This window comes from Leuresthes tenuis, unplaced genomic scaffold (genome assembly GCF_036924035.1).
Source record: "Leuresthes tenuis unplaced genomic scaffold, fLeuTen1.0.hap1 SCAF_3, whole genome shotgun sequence".
In the NCBI taxonomy this organism is placed as follows: Eukaryota; Metazoa; Chordata; class Actinopteri; order Atheriniformes; family Atherinopsidae; genus Leuresthes; species Leuresthes tenuis.
This window is the reverse complement of record NW_027325357.1, coordinates 40,236,321-40,257,218: the sequence shown is the minus strand read 5'-3', so window position 1 is coordinate 40,257,218 and position 20,898 is coordinate 40,236,321. Positions and strand designations below refer to the sequence as shown.

General features: G+C 40.5%; 1 protein-coding gene across 2 annotated transcripts in view; it reads left to right on the top strand.

Annotated features, from left to right (window-relative positions):
• The window catches only part of plxnb1b (plexin b1b), a 161,873-nt gene extending 150,294 nt beyond the window's left edge, over nt 1–11,579 (top strand). Inside the window, exons 33-38 of one of the 2 annotated variants that reach the window (XM_072383024.1) lie at nt 7,223–7,383; nt 7,496–7,643; nt 7,891–7,955; nt 8,215–8,290; nt 8,369–8,443; nt 9,803–11,579. In XM_072383024.1, coding sequence (XP_072239125.1) covers nt 7,223–7,383; nt 7,496–7,643; nt 7,891–7,955; nt 8,215–8,290; nt 8,369–8,443; nt 9,803–9,907 — 630 coding nt within the window. In that variant the 3' untranslated portion in view covers nt 9,908–11,579. Of the gene's footprint in view, nt 1–7,222; nt 7,384–7,495; nt 7,644–7,890; nt 7,956–8,214; nt 8,291–8,368; nt 8,444–9,802 lie in introns of those variants that run through there. The other variant, XR_011915228.1, reaches the window with a different exon arrangement.
• Nucleotides 11,580–20,898: the final 9,319 nt, after the last annotated feature.

The following is a 20,898-nucleotide window of genomic DNA, read 5'->3' as shown; positions in this document are numbered from 1 at the left end:
TGGATATAGGTCGATAATTAGCCAACACTTCTGAATCAAGAGTAGGTTTTATAAGTAAAGGTTTAATTACAGCAACCTTAAAAGTCTGAGGTACATATCCTGTCAACAAAGACCGATTGATCAAATCCAATATGGAAGTATTGATTAAGGGGAAAACCTCCTTGAACAGTCTGGTTGGGATTGGGTCTAACATACAAGTTGATAGTTTAGAAGAGACTATTGCTGTTGTTAGCTCAGAGAGATCAACTGGGCAGAAGCCGTCTAAATACAAATCAGGTTCTAAAGATACTTCTAAAGCTGCTGCACTTGATGATACATCAGTGATAATAATGGGAAGGATTCCATTAATCTTCTCTCTGATAGAAACAATTTTATTGATGAAGAATCTCATGAAATCATCACTGCTGAGAGTTAAAGGAATACATGGCTCAACAGAGCTTGGACTCTGTGTCAGCCTGGCAACAGTGCTGAAAAGAAACCTGGGATTATTCTTATTCTCTTCTATCAATAATGAATAATACGCAGTTCTAGCTTTACGAAGTGCTTTCTTATACGTTATTAAACTATCTTTCCAGACTAATTGAGACTCTTCTAAATTAGAGGAATGCCACTGTCTCTCCAGTTTTCTTGCAGTCTGCTTTAAAGCAGCTGTGAATTATACCAAGGAGCCAACCTCTTCTGACTGATTACCTTCCTTTTCAGAGGGGCAACATTGTCCAGTGTTGTACGCATTGAAGCTATAGTGCTGTCAACAAGAGAGTAAAGTTCTACTGGAGTAAAATTTAGGTAGCCGTCCTCTGTCATATCAGCACATGGCAGTGAAGAAAAGGAGGATGAAATCAACTCTTTAAATCTGGTTACAGCATTCTCTGACAGACACCTTCTATATGTAGAATTCTTCTCAGAAACCGTGTAGTCAAGTAATGTAAATTCAAAAGTTATTAAATATGGTCAGACAAGAGGGAACACTGTTAACTGTTCACTCTCAATGCCATAAGTCAGCACAAGGTCAAGGGTATGATTAAGGCAGTGAGTATGTCTGTGAACACTTTGAGAAAATCCAATAGAGTCTAATATAGAATTAAAGTTAATATTTAGGCTGTCATTTTCAACATCTACATGAATATTAAAGTCACCCACTACAATGACTTTATCTGTACTCAGCACTAACTGGGATAAAAACTCTGAGAATTCAGAGAGAATCTCAGAGTAAGGGCCAGGTGGACGATACACAACAACAAACACAAGAGGTTTCTGTGATTTCCACTTTGGGAAAAACTGAGAATCAGAGATTCAAAAGAGCTAAAACTAATCTTGGGTCGAGGACTGATTAGTAACCCTGATCTGAAGATAGCTGCCACTCCTCCTCCTCTGCCTGTGGTTGGAGGAACATGAACATTTAAATAGTCAGAGGGAGTTGATTCATTAATGCTGACATGATCCTCCTGCTGCAGCCAGGTTTCTGTAAGACAAAATATATCAATATGATGATCACAGATCAAATCATTCACTAACAGAGACTTCAAAGGGAGAGATCTAATATTCAGCAAACCACATTTAATAGTTTGATGTTTTTGTTAAGTTAAAGTTTTTGTTTTAAATTTTTTTGCACAAGAGGATTTGCTCCTTTTGTGTATTTTGATTGGGGGGGCAGCATCAGGTGGGAAGCCGCAGAGAAGTGTGTAAGACTACAACTCTGCATCCTGGTCTCAACCCTGGGATGTCATGTTTTTGGATGACTAATAAATTAGTCCATATTTCTAGAAATGAGAGCCGCTCCTTCCAAAGTGGGATGGATGCCGTCTCTCCTCATCAGACCAGGTTTTCTCCAGAAAGATTGCCAATTATCTATGGAGCCCACGTTGTGTCACGGTCGGTGGTGAGGTAGATGCAGCTCTTTAGTTCAAAATCAAAAGGTTTATTCCAAACAAAACATGAACAGGGAGCAAAGGCAAAACACAAAGCGAGGCAGAGCCGGATCAAAAATACTTAACGATGAGAACAAAAATCAGAACTATGAAATACAAAGACTATGGTAACAAACTGTGGCTATGAGGCAGGTAATCAAACTTCTCTCTCTGTGGCATGAAGGGAAGGTGAGGATTCTGCAGTGACTGAAAGTAAACCAGGAAGCTAAATACTGTCTAGGGAGTGATCAGTGAATGCGGTGCAGCTGTGAACAATTAACCAGATGACTTGAGTGAACTGAACGTGATGGGGGAAAAACAGGACTAGAACAAAACATGATTAAACATAAACTGTGACATGACATAGACTGACAGAGCAGACTGTGACACGTTGTTTGCTGGACACCATCTGGACAACCAGCGATTGAATGAGGACATGCGGCTAAACATGTCATCACTGGTCAGATTTGGCAGGGGTCCAGAGAAAACTACGGAGTCCGACATTGTTTTGGCAAAATTACACACCGATGCAACATTGATTTGCATCTCTGAAAAGGAAGGTAATCAGTCAGAAGAGGTTGGCTCCTTGGTATAATTCACAGCTGCGTGCGTTAAAGCAGACTGCAAGAAAGCTGGAGAGACAGTGGCGTTCCTCTAATTTAGAAGAGTCTCAATTAGTCTGGAAAGATAGTTTAATAACGTATAAGAAAGCACTTCGTAAAACTAGAACTGCTTATTATTCATTATTGATAGAAGAGAATAAGAATAATCCCAGGTTTCTTTTCAGCACTGTTGCCAGGCTGACAAAGAGTCTGAGCTCTGTTGAGCCATGTATTCCTTTAACTCTCAGCAGTGATGATTTCATGAGATTCTTCATCAATAAAATTGTTTCTATCAGAGAGAAGATTAATGGAATCCTTCCCACTATTATCACTGATGTATCATCAAGTCGAGCAGCTTTAGATGTATCTTTAGACCCTGATTTGTATTTAGACAGCTTCTGTCCCGTTGATCTTTCTGAGCTAACAACAGCAATAGTCTCTTCTAAACCATCAACTTGTATGTTAGACCCAATCCCAACCAGACTGTTCAAGGAGGTTTTCCCCTTAATTGACACTTCCATATTGGATTTGATCAATCGGTCTTTGTTGACAGGATATGTACCTCAGACTTTTAAGGTTGCTGTAATTAAACCTTTACTTAAAAAACCTACTCTTGATTCAGAAGTGTTGGCTAATTATCGACCTATATCCAATCTCCCTTTTTTGTCTAAAGTTCTTGAAAAAATAGTTGCAGTTCAACTTTGTGATCATTTACATAGAAATAATCTGTTTGAAGAGTTTCAGTCAGGATTCAGAGTGCATCATAGCACAGAAACAGCACTGGTGAAAGTTACCAATGATCTCCTCTTAGCCTCTGATAGCGGACTTGTTTCTGTGCTTGTCCTGTTGGATCTCAGTGCTGCATTTGATACGATCGATCACAGCATTCTGTTACAGAGACTTGAACATGTTATTGGGATTAAAGGAACTGAATTAGGCTGGTTTAAGTCATATTTATCTGATAGATTCCAGTTTGTTCTTGTAAATGAAGAATCTTCCTCACATGTTGGCGTATGTCATGGAGTTCCTCAGGGTTCTGTGCTTGGACCGATTCTTTTTACTTTATACATGCATTATCCATTAGGTAACATTATCAGACAGCATGGCATAAATTTTCATTGCTATGCTGATGATACTCAGCTGTACTTATCTATGAAACCAGATGAAACCAATAGGTTGGTCAGACTACAAGCCTGTCTTAAAGACATAAAGACCTGGATGACTCAGAACTGTCTGCTTTTAAATTCAGACAAAACTGAAGTTGTTCTCTTTGGACCTGAGCGCTTCAGGGAGAAATTGTCTAGTTATATAGTTACTCTAGATGGTATTTCCCTGGCTTCTAGTTCTACAGTGAGGAACCTTGGAGTTATTTTTGACCAGAATTTATCATTTGACGCACATATAAAACTGGTTTCTAGGACTGCCTTCTTTCACCTTCGTAATATTGCTAAAATCAGGAACATCCTGTCTCAGGGTGATGCAGAGAAACTAGTTCATGCATTTGTTACTTCAAGATTGGACTACTGTAATTCCTTATTATTGGGCTGTCCCACATATTCTCTGAAAAGCCTCCAGCTGATCCAAAATGCTGCAGCCAGAGTTCTGATGAGAACTAACAGGAGAGATCATGTTTCTCCAGTTTTAGCTTCTCTTCATTGGCTCCCTGTTAAATTCAGAATAGAATTTAAGATTCTTCTTCTCACATATAAAGCTCTTAATGACCGAGCTCCATCATATCTTAAAGATTTAATTGTAAGATGTTTTCCTAACAGAGCACTTCGCTCCCAAACTGCAGGTTTACTTGTTGTTCCCAGAGTTTCTAAAAGCAGAATAGGAGGCAGAGCCTTCAGTTATCAGGCCCCTCTCTTGTGGAATAAGCTGCCAGTAAATGTCCGGGAAGCAGACACCCTTTCCACTTTTAAGATTAGGCTTAAAACTTTCCTTTTTGATAAAGCTTATAGTTAGGGATGGCTCAGGTAATCCTGAAACATCCCATAGTTAAGCTGCTATAGGCTTAGACTGCTGGGGGACCTCATCTGTCACACCTTTCCTCACTTTGCTCTCTTTTTCCCCCTGTTTAATTTCACAATTGATTTTATGTACATGTGACATTATTGTGGTTATTAACGTATGTTTCCCTGTTCCAACAGATATCCTTTGAATGGCGTTATGGTGTTTTTCCCCCCTCTTTTCCCTCTTTTCCCTCTTTTCTGTCTTCTCAAACCCCAGCTGGTCGAGGCGGATGGCCACCCTTCCTGAGTCTAGTTCTGCCAGAGGTTTCTTCCTGTTAAAAGGGAGTCGTTCCTTTCCACAGTCGCCTCAGGCACGCTCAGGACGGGAGATTGGACTGAAGACAAGTTTCGGTGCAATCTGTTGGTTTCCTTAGCTAGGATATTAATTTTTTGAATTGGCTCTATATGAATTAATTGGATTATGATTACAATGAATTGAATTCCAATTGGCTTGAATTGGACTATATTACTTAAGTGCCTTGAGATGACAATTGTTGTAATCTGGCGCTATATAAATAAAATTGAATTGAATTGAATTGATTTTAGTGACCTCCGATTGGCGTAACCGGGTGTCATTACCGCCGACGTGAATAACTATTTTACCGTATTTACGCTTATCCTTAGCCAGCAGTTTTAAATAGGATTCTATGTCGCCCGCTCTGGCCCCTGGAATACATTTGACTATGGTCGCTGGTGTCTCTAATGCCACATTTCTAACTATAGAGCTGCCAATTACCAGGGTTTTCTCCTCAGCGGGTGTGTCACTGAGTGGGGAAAATCTATTTGAAACGTGGACAGGTTGATGGTGAACCACGGGCTTGACTTTAGGACTATGACTCCTCTTCCTGACAGTCACCCAGCCACTCTTAAGTCCCAGCTGCTCGGGATCTGCTCGGGGACGACTAACAGAGTTAGCTACGCTCGGTGGCTCCGCACTGAGTAAAGGGGCCTGGCCCGCTATCGGGTGGTTTTCAACAGTGCAGAGCCGAGCTTCCAATTCAGATAACCTCGCCTCCAAAACTACAAAAAGACTACATTTGTTACATGTACCATTACCAGTAAAGGAGGCAGAGGAGTAACTAAACATCTGACACACGGAGCAGGTGAAAGCAGGAGATGGAGGAAGAGAACTGGTAGCCATGCTAAGCTAGAGAACCAGACACACTGCTAAAAAGTTTCTACATGATAATTGTGCTTTAGTTATGAGTGTATAAGTGTGCAAAGCGACAATCCACAACCCCCCCCCCAGCAATCAGAAGCAGACAGAGAGGGCCACAGACCCTGGTCACCAGCAGCCCCCACAGAGCACAGAACCCGGGAAGCCCACCACAGGGACAACCATGCATCCAACCAGAAGACCGCAGAGGACCCCGGACAGAGCCCCCACAAGGATAGGACAGGGGGCCCCCGGGAACAGGGCAACAGCCCACCGACCCCGCCAGGCCCCAGCCGCCCAGACATGGGCCGTGCACCAGACCCGGGTTAAAGGAGCCCGAGCGCCCCCAAACCCCCCAGTAGAGGCCCCACCCAATACCCGAGAGGGCCAAGCGCCCCAGACAGCCAGTGGCTCAGCGCCTGCCCCAGCGCCCCTGGCCAAGTGCCCTGGGAGTCAAGACGTGACCACAGGTGGGTGAAGTGGCGAGCAGCGGGGAGAGGCAACGCCCCCCCCCCCCCCATCAAGAACAGCACAAGCAGGCCAGATGACAGCATGTCCCAGACCCAGGCCCAGTCATCACCACACACACTTGCATGTCCCTTACATCCACACGTCCTCCCTCCCCCAACTCCGCTAGGGTGTGGCGCAGTGGGCACACCAAGGGGCCCAGTCACCACAGACCCCGAACCAGCAGAATAATTCATCCTCCTGGCTCCTCCCACCCCGGGCAGCAACCAGGAAACAGGGGTGTGGGAAGACCCCTCCCTTCACCCTTCCGGCTCTTCAATATTTTCTAATAGAGTAATGGGAGTAATATATTTTTAATTCAGTTTGATTTTTAGTTGGATAGTACCAATTAATAATAAAGTTAATGTCAAGGCAATTTAAAGATGCACTGCTATTTAATCCAATTATTATCAAATTCATTAGAATACAAATAGTCAAATTCATATAATGCCAACTCATACAAAGTTGCCCAGCTAATTTCCTTCCCCTAAATGTACTTTGACTGTGGTCATGAACTCTCTTTGTTTGTTTACTCAAGCAAAACTGTTTTTTTTTTTTATTATTTTGGTTAAAGTTGAAATCTATTTTGATTTGAAAGCAGAAAAGCTGTCAATGAATCAACTGTGTATTATCATTCAATTTGAAGATTAGAATGCCAACATTTGATCAATGTCAACACAGAGCATTACAAATGTTTCAATGTTATCTGGGATATCACGAGGGAAAGATTTTATGAAAAGATGGCACTTTTTACAGACTATTTAATTTGAAACTCTCCAGAGATATTTGGTCAGGATAAGTTACCATGGTAAAGTAGCCTAGTTAGAAAGCAGAAACACCTTCCTGACACTGAAAACTCTTAACTCAACATGCCACATTAACCGATTAATCTTGCTTCATATAAACCCCTTAGATGGACAAAACCCTGCTATTGACTCACTTTTATTAATTGGTATCTTTGCACCATTCCTGTGAGATTGAAAATGGACATCTTCAGTCATTATATTTGATTATTTCTCCTTCTTCAATGTTTCTAAGGGGACACTGCAGAAGTTTGTAGATGATCTGTTCACAGTGATCCTTAGCACCAGTCGTCCAGTCCCGCTGGCTGTCAAATATTTCTTTGATCTGCTGGATGACCAGGCACGACAACACAACATTAATGACCCAGAAACAATCCACATTTGGAAGACTAACAGGTACAGTAAGACTAGCAAAGAGAGGTTAGCGGTCAGGTAATGAACAGTTTGTGGAGAACAAATTATATAGAAGCACAGATGTATGCCCTGTTTATGTGTCCTCTTTTTTCAGTCTCCCTCTGCGTTTCTGGATCAACATCATTAAGAACCCTCAGTTTATTTTTGATGTCCAGGCTTCTGACCATGTAGATGCTGTGCTCTCTGTTATCGCACAGACCTTTATGGACTCCTGCACCATTGCAGAGCACAAGCTTGGGCGGGTAATCAATGCTTTTCTTCCTCTTTTGCACTACCAAACCAAAAGCTTTTTGTTAATGAACATGATAGAAAAGGACTGAAATTGTGCATCTTCTAATATAAGTTATTAACAAGCTATAATCTTTAAGATGGTGACATTTAATTTTTGTCAAATGGAGTGGATATTAAGATACAAACTTGAGTCTTGAGGCAGCTTCATGTTCCTTTAGAACTAATTTTCATCTCATTCCTTCTTTTCCCTCTGAACAGGACTCTCCCATTAACAAGTTGTTGTATGCCAGGGACATTCCCCGCTACAAACAGATGGTGGAAAGGTTTGCTTATTTTTTATCTAGAACCTCATCTTGTAGTTTAAACTGCTTTTACAACAACTTGTAATGCAATATGAGATAGATATGTATCAGTGTATAATATGGAATAGAATAACCTTTTTTTGTAATTGTAAAATAACAGTATTATTTGTGGATCAGAAATAATATCATAAGAGCAGTTGATCATATGATTTGTTTCAAAGCAGATTATCTCATCAGTCATACATGTAAAAGTGATTAAAAAAAATTATCATAATTGCAGATACTATGCTGACATCAGGCAGACTATCTCAGCCAGTGACCAAGAGATGAACTCAGCTCTGGCTGAACTGTCCAGGGTGAGTGCATTCACAGTTCACATTCAACAGAATTAAGAAAAGTTGGACAGTGACTCACCTGAATTCTTTGGGTTTTAGAACTACTCTGGAGAGCTCAACTACCTGGTTGCACTGCATGAGCTCTATAAGTATATCAACAAATACTACGATCAGGTATTAGTATCACTCATACCATCCAATTCAGGTGGTAGGACAGCACATCATGACACAATAAAAACATGTAGACCTAATAATGCAGACCGTAAAAGACTAACTTACAATTCCAACTTGGTAGATTTAAGTACTGTTTCTGTCAACAACAAATGCTGGAATTCTCTGAAATATTTAAAGCATTTGTTTCATAGATTAATTTAACTAAAAATCCAAAGAAAGAAAAGTAAAGTTTATGTAAAAAAGTCAGGAGGAAAGCAGTGGTACCAGATTTAGCTTGTGAAACCTCACAAATTAGTATATATCTTTAGCCAATCAGCAAAGTGTCTCAGTTGTAACAGTTCTACTAAAATTGTATAGTGATATAAAACTGAAAAAAAAACTCTCCGATGTTTTCTCCTATTGAGTCAACACATCACTCCTTATACATCTTACACCCATTTAAAAACAAGAATAGTTGTATAGTATCAATTAACAACACAGGTAATCTCAAGGCAATTTAAAGATACAGTGCAAATTAATCCAATTATCATCAAATTAATTAAAACGCAAATTAGTCAAATTCTTATCATGCCAACTCATACAAAGTTGCACAGCTAATTAAACTGGCAAAAATTTGTAAGTCCTTGATCTGGATCTGAACCCAGTGGAGCACCTCTGGTTTGATGTACAAGTTGCTATGCATTGATACTCCCTATCCAGCCTGGCTGAATCTGAGTGATATTGCCAGGAAGAATGGTTAAATCAATATCTGACAAAGGTGTGCAAAGCTTACAGAATCATTCCCAAGAAGACTCTAATTCAGTTACTGCCAAAGATGTTCTACCCTAGTATTATGTGAAGGGTCTAATTACCAACATAAATGGAGTTCTTCAAACACCTTTTTTTTTCATATTTTTCGTTTATCATCTTCAAACAGCTGTTATTTTGGAGTATTAATTCTAAATTGATAAGGGGAAAAAATGATTAATGTATTCTAATTTGAGTTTAAAAAAATAATAAAATGGAAAATTTGAGAGGGTCTGCCACTGTGTTGATAAGTTTACCCAGAAACCCTACATACATATTCCATCCATCCATTTTCTATACCGGCTTAATCAAAAATCCTAAAGCCTATCCCAGCTGTCATGGGTGAGTGGCGGGGTACATCCTGGACAGGTCGCCACTCCATCACGAGGCCATACAGATACAAACAACCATGCACTAGATACATATTGTAATAACTAATTATATGTTTGTGGCTTTGGTTCATGGAAGTTTTCAATTATGCTTTTTTTTTAATACAGAGGCAATATTTTTGTGTGTGTGTGTGTGTTATTTTTGTCTTGTCAATTTTTTTCCTCTTTGTCATCCTTCTGTCAGATCATTACAGCAGTGGAGGAGGACACCACAGCCCAGAAGATGCAGCTTGGCTACCGACTGCAGCAGATCGCCGCTGCTGTGGAGAATAAAGTCACTGACTTGTGACAGAAGAGACACCTACCCATTTTACTGTTAGAAATGTTTAAAGCTAAGGAAGTTCACTTCCCAGCGCATTTGAGCATTGAGTCTGTTTTTGTTGATTATTTTGGATAGTTTTAGGCTCTGAGTCCTCAGTGGTAGCAGGACTCACACAGACCTGAAATAAACCTGGAGAAACTAAGTTAGGATGTCTGAAAGTTACCTGTCAGGCCCGCTGTTAGTCTCGAGTCTTATTAAGTTTTGCATCTCCACAGATTATCTGCAGAGGATTTGATCATTTTTCCTCTGGAATAGTTTTTATGAATCCATGGCCAGGGAGTGGGAGTTTGCACAGTTAATTGTCACTATTTTAGTTTCTGGTACAAAGTACAATGTAACAGGTTGGATCGTCACATTTTTTTAACTCTTGCTCACAACTTAAATAAAGCTACAAATATCACAGTTTGATAAGTTACCGCCATTCTACCTCAGCACACTGTGCTGCATCAGCTGCATTCTTTCACATGCTGTTGTTCGAACACTAAGAAAAAATTTTAAATGTAAAAAATGTACATTTCAGCTGGTTCTATTTACCAGTACAGCAGCTCTCTCTCTCTCTCTCTCACACACACACACACACACACCTATTTCAGCCATGTAATTTTTCTTTACATATATATATATATATATATATATATATATATATATATATATATATATATATACCACACAGACATGATTGCGTGCAGGTCCTGTAAACAGTAATGAGTGGCATTGTTTGATACCCTTACACCTTGTATGGCATATTGTACCTACTGGTTCATCAGGTAGTTAGATGTTTCAAACATGAGCTAATGTTTGCTTCTGGTTTTCTTACTGTAGGACTGAAATGGTGTCCAGAGTGTTAGTATGGCAGGGTATAGTTTGGCATTTGTTGATGCTGGTAGGATTGTTTCCCCATTGATAACTGTTTACTAAATCACTGCCCTTTTTGGTCTGGGTGAGGATTTAGTTATATTATTCATGTATTCATATTAGGTATAACAACTGGGTTCAAGCTAGTATAGGGGGAAATCCAAATCGATAGGGAAACAGACTTTGATACACCGGTGCCAGTAGGATAGTAGTTTTGTGTTTGAGTGTGTATACACATGTATCCAAAACTGTTTCAGTTTTCACATACTTGTTATTGCTCCATGCTGTTTTAATATATACTGCTGTACAAGCTTTTAATCACAATTTTCAAGAGATGTCAACTATATAGCTAAAATTTGTCAGTACAGACACAAGAAATAAAACAAAGTTTGATGCCCACCACACATTCAACAGATACCAAACGCAATTTGCAAAACTCATGTGTAAATGCACCCTCCTAAAGAGTGTTGATGTATGTCAACTTGAGCCTAGAGAGCTTAGCAAGTGTACCCATAGGTTTTACATTACATTACTAAACCCAAATTAATGACTCGTATGTATAGATGGTTTGTTGTTTTACACAGTTAAAATTAAGTGTGTAAAACCATCCAAGGGCAATGTAATTGAGCAATGTAGCAGACTCTGCAAGAAGTTTCATGGGTGTTGCTTACTTTATGTTGACATCATTGTCCACACTGATGTTAAATGTAACTGTAGGGATTTAATCTTCTTATTAAGAGAAAGTGTACATTTTCACAAATGTAATAAAGTATTCTTAAAATAATGGAACATTTTTTTCTATTTTCTAATATATTTGACCAGCAAAAACATTAGGTTAGTAATATTAGTAATTAGTAATATTAGTGAGATGTCTCACTATGGGATACACGCTAAACTGCAGACCTCAGAAGCATTTATCTCATTACGCCAATCCCGATTGGCTGGTGAAACGTGTCCGTCCGCCTCGGGTTGTACCACCTACCTTGGATAGCTCATGCGAGACATCTCACTCATAATACTCAGAGAACCGAGGTTATGTAAATAACCTTAAGTTCTCTTTCATAATATTTCGCTCGATGTCTCACTATGGGCTGTGGTTGCTCCCGTATTGCCAGACAAGTTTATCCAGAGTCCACCAACCCACAGGGAAAGGTACTACTATTCAAATCAGGACAGCAAAACCGCGCATACCACGCACAGAGTGGCGACTTCCAGCATTAAGAAACGGGCAAAAGTGAGAGGCAAGGACCAACTCAGTGGGATAGACGCACCTTTGTGACAGGTTTCCCCGTGTGAGGATTAGCCCAGGAGATGAACAGCTCACTCCTCCTGAAACCCCTCGTCCTATGCTTGTAAGTGCGCACCGCATGGACTGGACATAACTGGTGAGGACACATGGGGCCACCAGCCCTGAATTGAACAGATTTGCCTGGATGAAGAAGCACGAGACATGTCCAGAAAGCTTTTACCTGCACCGCCGAGAGGCACACTGTGAGAGTCCCCAAGTCCAGGGATAATTTTGTTTATCACAAAACCCAGGTCCAATAGGTGTTGTACAAGAATACGCATGTGTGCTCTGGCCTCCTGTTCTGATTGTGCCAACAGCAGCTAGTCGTCCAGATATGTGGCCAGGCCATGTCTCTGTCTAATAGGTCGATCATCGATTATGATGATTTGAGCATTAAACAGTTCAGATCTGAGTTCATCCAGTTGGTTACCAAGTCCTTGGATTGGTGGTTTCAGACTGCGTGGAAGTATCAGGAGAGAGTGAAGTGTTGTGCCACAGATGTTGAAAACTGCAGTTCCAGCAAAAGATGAGAGTAAAACAGTTGGGTTTGATATGTCAAACTCCTCTGAGTAGAGCTGCAGTTTGCTCAGTATCTTAGATGCCTCTGAGTAAATGCATTTGATCAGGTGTGACTTTCCTGTTCCTGCACCACCGTTGACATAGAAGAAAAACTGCTCTGGATTTAGGCCACACACAAGTTTATTGCACCAGTCTCTGATCGCATAGAACACACAGGCCTGCTTCTGGTTCAGGTTCTGATACATCTGTCGTAGCACAGCTGGATCCATAGCAGGGGGTTCTCTGGTGGCTCTCATTTCTGTTACAGCAGCAGACTGAGGACAATAGTCGGGCACATTTTCCTGTTCATCGTCTGGCTCTCTTTCCTGCAGTTCATCATCACACGGCAACCTCACGACTTCAGATTCAGGAGCAAGATTACACCATTCACCAGTCACATGGTCTCTGCTCTCCTCAAACTCTACAAGTGCATTCTCAATCTCCTCAGTGTTTTTCTCATATTTGTCTCTGTTTGCTTTGACAATACTTTTCACACTCTCAGGAAGGTTTGAGCCTGGTAGCTGGACACAGCCAGAGTTGTAAAAAGACTCATAGGTCGGAAGATCGGCACTTCGTATTTCATACTCAGATCGGTGAGGAAGGTACAGTCTCAGTAATCTGGCATAAAATTGCTCAGGGTGTTTCTCCTTTGAACACTGGTAATATCCGATGACAGAGGGCTTATCATTTTTCCTCCTTTGGACAAATCCCAGCTCATTCAGAAGTGGTAAAACACCATCACGCTTTGAGTGGTCTGCACTGACAAACCTGCAGGTAGCAGCAAAATCAGCCGAGCACATCTCCTCATACTCTGGTGTCTCAGGTCTGGCTTTGTATTTGTCACTGAAACTCGTCATCCACACATTACAAGACTCTGATGGGGTGTCCTCCAAGAATGACATGGGGCGACTCATTTTCACTGGATTGTCATCAGTAGGAACGAACACAACACTGCGTGAACACTTTTTCATCTTTATTCCACATGCACGAGTCACACACTCCTGAGCACTGATCTCTCTCTTTTTTGAATAAGCCTGCATGACAGCTCTCATCTCATCACACTCATTAACTCTGTCCATGTTGGAATTCTCCATGACAGTTTTCAGGTACTCTGACAGACCACTTTCCTTCTTTGTGATGTATTTGGTCAGATACTGTATACACGAGTAAGCATTCAGAATGAAGGACACATCGATGTTACTGTCCCAGGCTTTAAGCAGATGTGGGTTGTACCCGTTTATCCAGCTGTCTTTGGGATCACGCTTCAGGTAGATTGCAGTCTTTCTGTTCATACTCTGAAGGCACCGTTCATACTCTGCCAGCGTCAAGTTGCATCGAGAGAGGGCCTGCTCTAGACTCAAGGAAGTAATTTCAGGTTGATTCAGCAGCTGCAGCAGAGGTCTGAGTTTGCTCTTTGCAGTTCCAGTGTTATCATCCTCACCGGGTCTGGTGATCATTGTGTTTGTCCAGGGTGGCTTTGGAAAACCAAACCGACAACCAGAGTTCACACTCTTGAAGCAGCTCCTAGTGTGGTTCTTACTGTGCTTCTGAACTTCAGAGACTTTCTGGAACAGTTCAGGTTGTGTTTCTGGGTCAGGCAGTTGTGCTGAGATGTATCTGTCTACAAAATCCCACACAGTCTGATCATCACAAACATCCAGTTCAGGTGCTCCATCAACCCAAAGCATTGCATGAATATGTCGACTTCCTCTGTGCTGAAACTCAACTCTGTAGAAAAAGTCAATCATTGTCCCCAGTGGCTGAGCATCTGAGAGCAGCAGATCTCTGAATTAGTGCCTCAACACGCTTAACAAACAAACGCATGCAGGTGACAGGGTTGGATCGCAGAATCTCACACTTTACAGTCCAGTCAAGTGATTCAAAATCAACCTGATCTCCTTGCTGTCTCTTTATTGCTTCAATCACTTCAGGCCATCTGAACTCAGCAGCTGAAAATGTGCAGAAGAACGTCGGAGTTCCCAACTGTCTGATCATGGCAAACAGATCTTTAGTGGTTTTCTCCCAGTATACTGGAGTCCCTCTCAGTGGCTGCATGAATCTGACTGCATCTTTATTTCTCACCAGTCTCTCAACCTCTCGTTTGTCTTGTAACATGCCCGAGGTTATCATGCGTCCATCTCTGGTCATACTTTTACCTTTTCTCAGCTGTATCGTCATACTGTTATTAGCCAAGTGTGTCTCTATCACAAACTGTGCAACGAACAAGTAGTTTGGGTCTCTGGCAAAACGATCATCCACAGTAAAAGCCTTGACTTGACTTGAAATATCCACTTGGACTGACTTTAATGTGTCTCATTTGGTCCAATGTGTTCTCACCCGTAGGAAATTGTACAGGGAATGACATTGATTCCAAATTTGGAGTTCTGAAGAAACTAACTGGACTATTTCTTTGAACAGGAGCCACACAATGAGTGTTATCACTGTAACAGAGGATCTCTTCTGATATGTCAAGAGGCTGAAGGCATGATTCCAAAGCAAACCCTCCATTTGTCAGATCACCTTCATCTCCATCATCTCTCTGCTGCTGTGGTTGTTCACATTCACAGTTCTGATCCTTTTCAGGCTCATTTTCTGCCTTACACAGTGCATGTCTCTCACACATGTCAATTTCCATCATCATAGTCATCCTCCCCCATGCTGACATCACTATCATCATCCTCATCCTCATCATCAGGAAGTGTTGGGTCACAGAGTTCTGCTTCATCTCTGATAGTAACATCCTGATACTCTGGATGAACCTGCTTCAGTTTCAGTAATGCAGAGACTAGTTTAGACCAGGTTACTGTCTGAAAAAGCTGATGCCCTCTGTAAAACCAACGTCTTTTCAGTTTCACTCTCATCACCTGAGACTCAGTCTGGGTAATGCATTGACTGTTTCTTGGACCTCAGATGGCACACACACAACATTTCCCCTGATCAGTCTTTGTCTGCCTCTTGGAAGAGGAATGATCTTTGCAAATGGTATGCACTTAGCAATCAAATGTCTTTCCAGAATATTCAGATCTGGCAGTTCGATGGGAATTTCAGACAACTGGAGCTCATTCGCTGCTTTCCTGTCAGACACTGTGAAACCACATTAGGATTTTTGCCATAATTTGACCTTGTGCAGGTTCGTACCTGGTTGGGAAAGGAGGCATTATGACACACAGTGCAGACATAAGTGGGACCAGCCTTAATATTAGATCTGAACACAGATATGGCTTCATTGATCAACCTGTTCTCAACTGTCTCATGTTGCAGACTCTGTGCTTCTGTGGTCTCTGTTTCAGTGTTTCTGTTCATCCGTCTGTATTTTCTTTTAATGCTCACAGCACATCTGATGTTATGCATCATTCTGAATGAATGATTGTTATATAGTTTGCTCATTAGTTCTTTCATCAGCTGTCTGTGTCTGAGCCTGAATTCTATGTCATTCGCATAACGATGAGTGACATAAGATCTCTGTTTCTGTCTAAAAGCTTCCCTTTGACTGTAACGGTTTCTGATGTAGATCATCTGTTTCTGTCAAAAAACTTCACTTTGACTGTATCGGTTTCTGATGTAGATCATCTGCTTCTGTCTAAAAGCTACACTTTGTGTGTAACGGTTTCTGATGTTAATTTTTTTTTCTATCTCGAAACACTTTGTTTGTTCTATAATTATTAGAAACATACTGCTTCAGATACTGTTTTCGTTTCTGTCTAAATTCAGCATTTTCTCTGTAGGAACTCCTCATGCTCTCTCTTTTTCCTCTCTGACTTTCAGATTTTTGCTGTAAGAATCTCTCATGTATGATTTATGTTTTTCCCTTAATTTAGAGTTGTGTTTATACTTATTAATATTGTGCAGGGTTTTCTTCTGTCTCATATCAAGATTATGTTGATATTTCTTTTTTGAGTAAGATCTCTAAAAGTTTCATCTGAAGCATACTTTTCCCTTTCCTTCCTTTTTTGATTCTCTTTACTTAGTCAAGGTTTTTCTTTCATCATTAGTCTCCTCTTAATTTTTTGCCTGTGTTGTTTTCCAAACTTTGTCAGTTTACAGGAGATTCCCATCAGTACAGTATCAGAGAGCTCAGTGGACGCATTGTTTCTTATTGAGGGTGAAACATTTGATTCACAGGTATCATGTGATGAAAGGAAACTGAATTCTCTCGTTGCTTCTTTTTCAGCACTGGTAGGAAGGAATGTGATGTTTTGTTGTGTAACAGCAGATCTAAGACTGATATCAGTGGACACACCTTCCATTACATCATCAGAAAGATCATCTAAAGCAGGGTTCATCACTTCTTTTGTGAAGTTAAACTCATGTGCAGGAGAAGCCTGTGTTAGGAAGGTAATTTCAACCTCTTGTTGAACAGCATTTGTGTCAGTTTCTGGTGAAATGTTCTCAGATCAGTGGCAGTGTGTGTGTGTGTGTGATTCATTGACAGCTTCATCTAACAGAGGAGGTGCATCAACAGCTGTGTGTCTGCAGTCTGTGTCTGAAACAGCATTTCTCTGGTTGGATGTGTTCACACTGTGAAATGACTGAGGCTTGAGTTCATACATACAAGATGACTGGATGTCAACCATTGTGTAGCACAACTTGATCCTGTCAATCATGTCTCTCAGATGTGTGAATTTCAGCATCACAGCAGTACCAAAGTTCAACAGCCTGGGTGACAGTGGCAGTCCATTTTTGTTCCTGGAGTGTGGGTCAAAGTATCCGTACTGACCAGATCTGCATCTGAAAACTGCGACACATAACCCTGCCATGATCAGCAGCCCATACTGTACATCTGATGACAAAAAGCTCAGTCCATGTTCAAGGCTGAGAAGCCTCTCTCCACCTCCAAATGTTCCATACACCGACAGCTGAGTCAAGTCCACCTGATACTTTGACCTGCGTGCACTAACTTCATCTGGAAGTTCATCAGATGCCAAATGGACACTGTTAGGAAACCTTTCTCTGGCCTTTCTGTACACAGCATCACCTTTATCCAGAACTAGGTCAAGATCTGCTCTGCTAATCTTTTCATTCTCATGAAAAAAGGACAGAAACACCAAACTGTTGGTCACACACTGACTGTTCCTGTATTTTCCATATTTTAATGAAGCCTGACTGCGTGAGGCACAGACATGTGTCACTGATGGCTGAGGTTCCACATTCACACTGTGTTGATGAGACGCTCCAGCTGCATCATGTCCTCTCTTTGCCATGTCAGCATAAGACACCTGAGGCACACTCTGCTTTACCTGTTGGTCTTTATCATGCTGGAAAGCATTCATGACAGTGTTCCCATCAGAAACTGCACTCTGACCTCTGCTGTTTCCCTGCTGTCCATCAGAAGACTCCCCAACACACACACCATCACTGTGATGATCTCTCTTTACAACCTCAGCATAAGATACCTTCTGTGACACCAGGGTACTGCTCTGACAGCTGATACCTTCTGCTTGTTCACTCCGAGATGCTTTCTCCTTCTGCCACCTGAGCTTCTGACCCTGAGAACGTTGACCCTTCCTTGTCATTGTTGCTGAGTTTCAGAACCTCAAAACTTACTTTATTTGAACTGGTGTCAATAACACTCAGGTTTTACTCAGTTAAGATATTTTAAATGTTGCTTTGTGTAGTTTATCAATATAAATGTTCTATTCAGTTCACAGATTCACACGCTATGAAAAAGACAGAGCAGAAAAATCCTTGTCAAATAGCAAAAACAGACGTTTATTATGACACACAGAAGAAGTTAAAGTTATATCTGAAGATTCCAACAGACCAAGACTAAAGCAAATTTTCTTATGGAATAAGAAAGTATCCAATTAAAAGTTTGAACTTCTTTCAGTTCTTTCTGAATTTAAAATGTCAGGTTAGAATAACGCTTCCAAATTAGTATTTGGATTAGTATTAGTATTATTGAGCAAAATCTACTGTTGTAACACTTCAATGTAGCAGAAAGGTATATACACCTCAAAGTAATGTGCGCTACAGAATGAACAACTATATATATATGATGTATATGATATAATATAACAATAGTCCAATCAGCTACAATCTGTTGACGTACTCTCACTATTATTAGCTTCTTAGCTTATGAATCACAGCTGGATTTATTGTTTCTGACAGATTTAATGACAACAAGCTGAATTTAAATCTCTGAACGCTCTTATATATAAAGCATTGTGATGCAGATCAGGATCTCAGCAGCAGCAGGATGACGGATGCTTCTGGTAGCTGGATTCCACTTCTGGTCAGTTCAGAGCAGACAGCATACAGACTCCAATCCTCTTTACAGATGTGTTTTATTTCAACACTTGTATGAACAAACCTGCATTGAGTCAGCAGCACAGGAACAGATGCAGTGCTTTTATTTCACTTTGTTAAATGTGTTTCTTTGTATCTATAACAAGAATTAACTGTTAAATTTCTGTAAGCACTGTTTTCAGATAGGAATTTATAGATTCAAAGATCAAGAATCTTTTGATTGATCTCGCTAAAATTTGCCAATTACTGTGTCAAATAGTGTTAGTGTCACAATAGTTTTTCTAAAACAAGTTACTGTTTGGTTTTAGATTTTTCTAGAAATCTGTCAAGATCAAGATTTCTCTTTAAGAATCAAGTTTGTACAATAATATTTTTTTCCAATTTCAAAGTTTATCGCAGTATGTATGAGAGAGGTAGACAGTACAGAGAGAACAGTGAGAGTAGAGTCTCAGCAAGACAAGGTTCCAATCAACTCAGATACCAATAAATCAGGGTTCCAAAAAATGTTGATTCTGAAAGTTTGTCCAATAATGTCCAAAAAGCCAAAAATAAATAGAGGGGGGGGGGGGGGGGGGTAGATGGATCCAAGATAGAATGTCCAAATATCAGATAGAGGGGGTAGATGGATACAAGATAGAATGTCCAAATATCATATAGAGGAGGTAGATGGATACAAGGTAGAATGTCCAAATATTAGATAGAGGGGGTAGGTGGATACAAGGTAGAATGTCCAAATATTAGATAGAGGGGGTAGATGGATACAAGATAGAATGTCCAAATATCAGATAGAGGAGTTAGATGGATACAAGGTAGAATGTCCAAATATCAGATAGAGGGGGTAGATGGATACATGGTAGAATGTCCAAATATCAGATAGAGGAGGTAGATGGATACAAGATAGAATGTCCAAATATCAGATAGAGGAGTTAGATGGATACAAGGTAGAATGTCCAAATATCAGATAGAGGGGGTAGATGGATACATGGTAGAATGTCCAAATATCAGATAGAGGAGGTAGATGGATCCAAGGTAGAATGTCCAAATATTAGATAGAGGGGGTAGATGGATACATGGTAGAATGTCCAAATATCAGATAGAGGGGGTAGATGGATACAAGATAGAATGTCCAAATATCAGATAGAGGAGTTAGATGGATACAAGGTAGAATGTCCAAATATCAGATAGAGGAGGTAGATGGATACATGGTAGAATGTCCAAATATCAGATAGAGGAGGTAGATGGATACAAGATAGAATGTCCAAATATCAGATAGAGGAGGTAGGTGGATACAAGGTAGAATGTCCAAATATCATATAGAGGAGGTAGATGGATACAAGATAGAATGTACAAATATCAGATAGAGGAGTTAGATGGATACAAGGTAGAATGTCCAAATATTAGATAGAGGGGGTAGATGGATACATGGTAGAATGTCCAAATATCAGATAGAGGAGGTAGATGGATACAAGGTAGAATGTCCAAATATCAGATAGAGGGGGTAGATGGATACATGGTAGAATGTCCAAATATCAGATAGAGGAGGTAGATGGATCCAAGGTAGAATGTCCAAATATCAGATAGAGGAGGTAGATGGATACAAGGTAGAATGTCCAAATATCAGATAGAGGGGGTAGATGGATACAAGATAGAATGTCCAAATATTAGATAGAGGGGGGAAGTGGATACAAGATAGAATGTCCAAATATTAGATAGAGGGGGTAGATGGATACATGGTAGAATGTCCAAATATTAGATAGAGGGGGTAGATGGATACATGGTAGAATGTCCAAATATCAGATAGAGGAGGTAGATGGATACAAGATAGAATGTCCAAATATCAGATAGAGGAGTTAGATGGATACAAGGTAGAATGTCCAAATATCAGATAGAGGGGATAGATGGATACATGGTAGAATGTCCAAATATCAGATAGAGGAGGTAGATGGATACAAGATAGAATGTCCAAATATCAGATAGAGGAGGTAGGTGGATACAAGGTAGAATGTCCAAA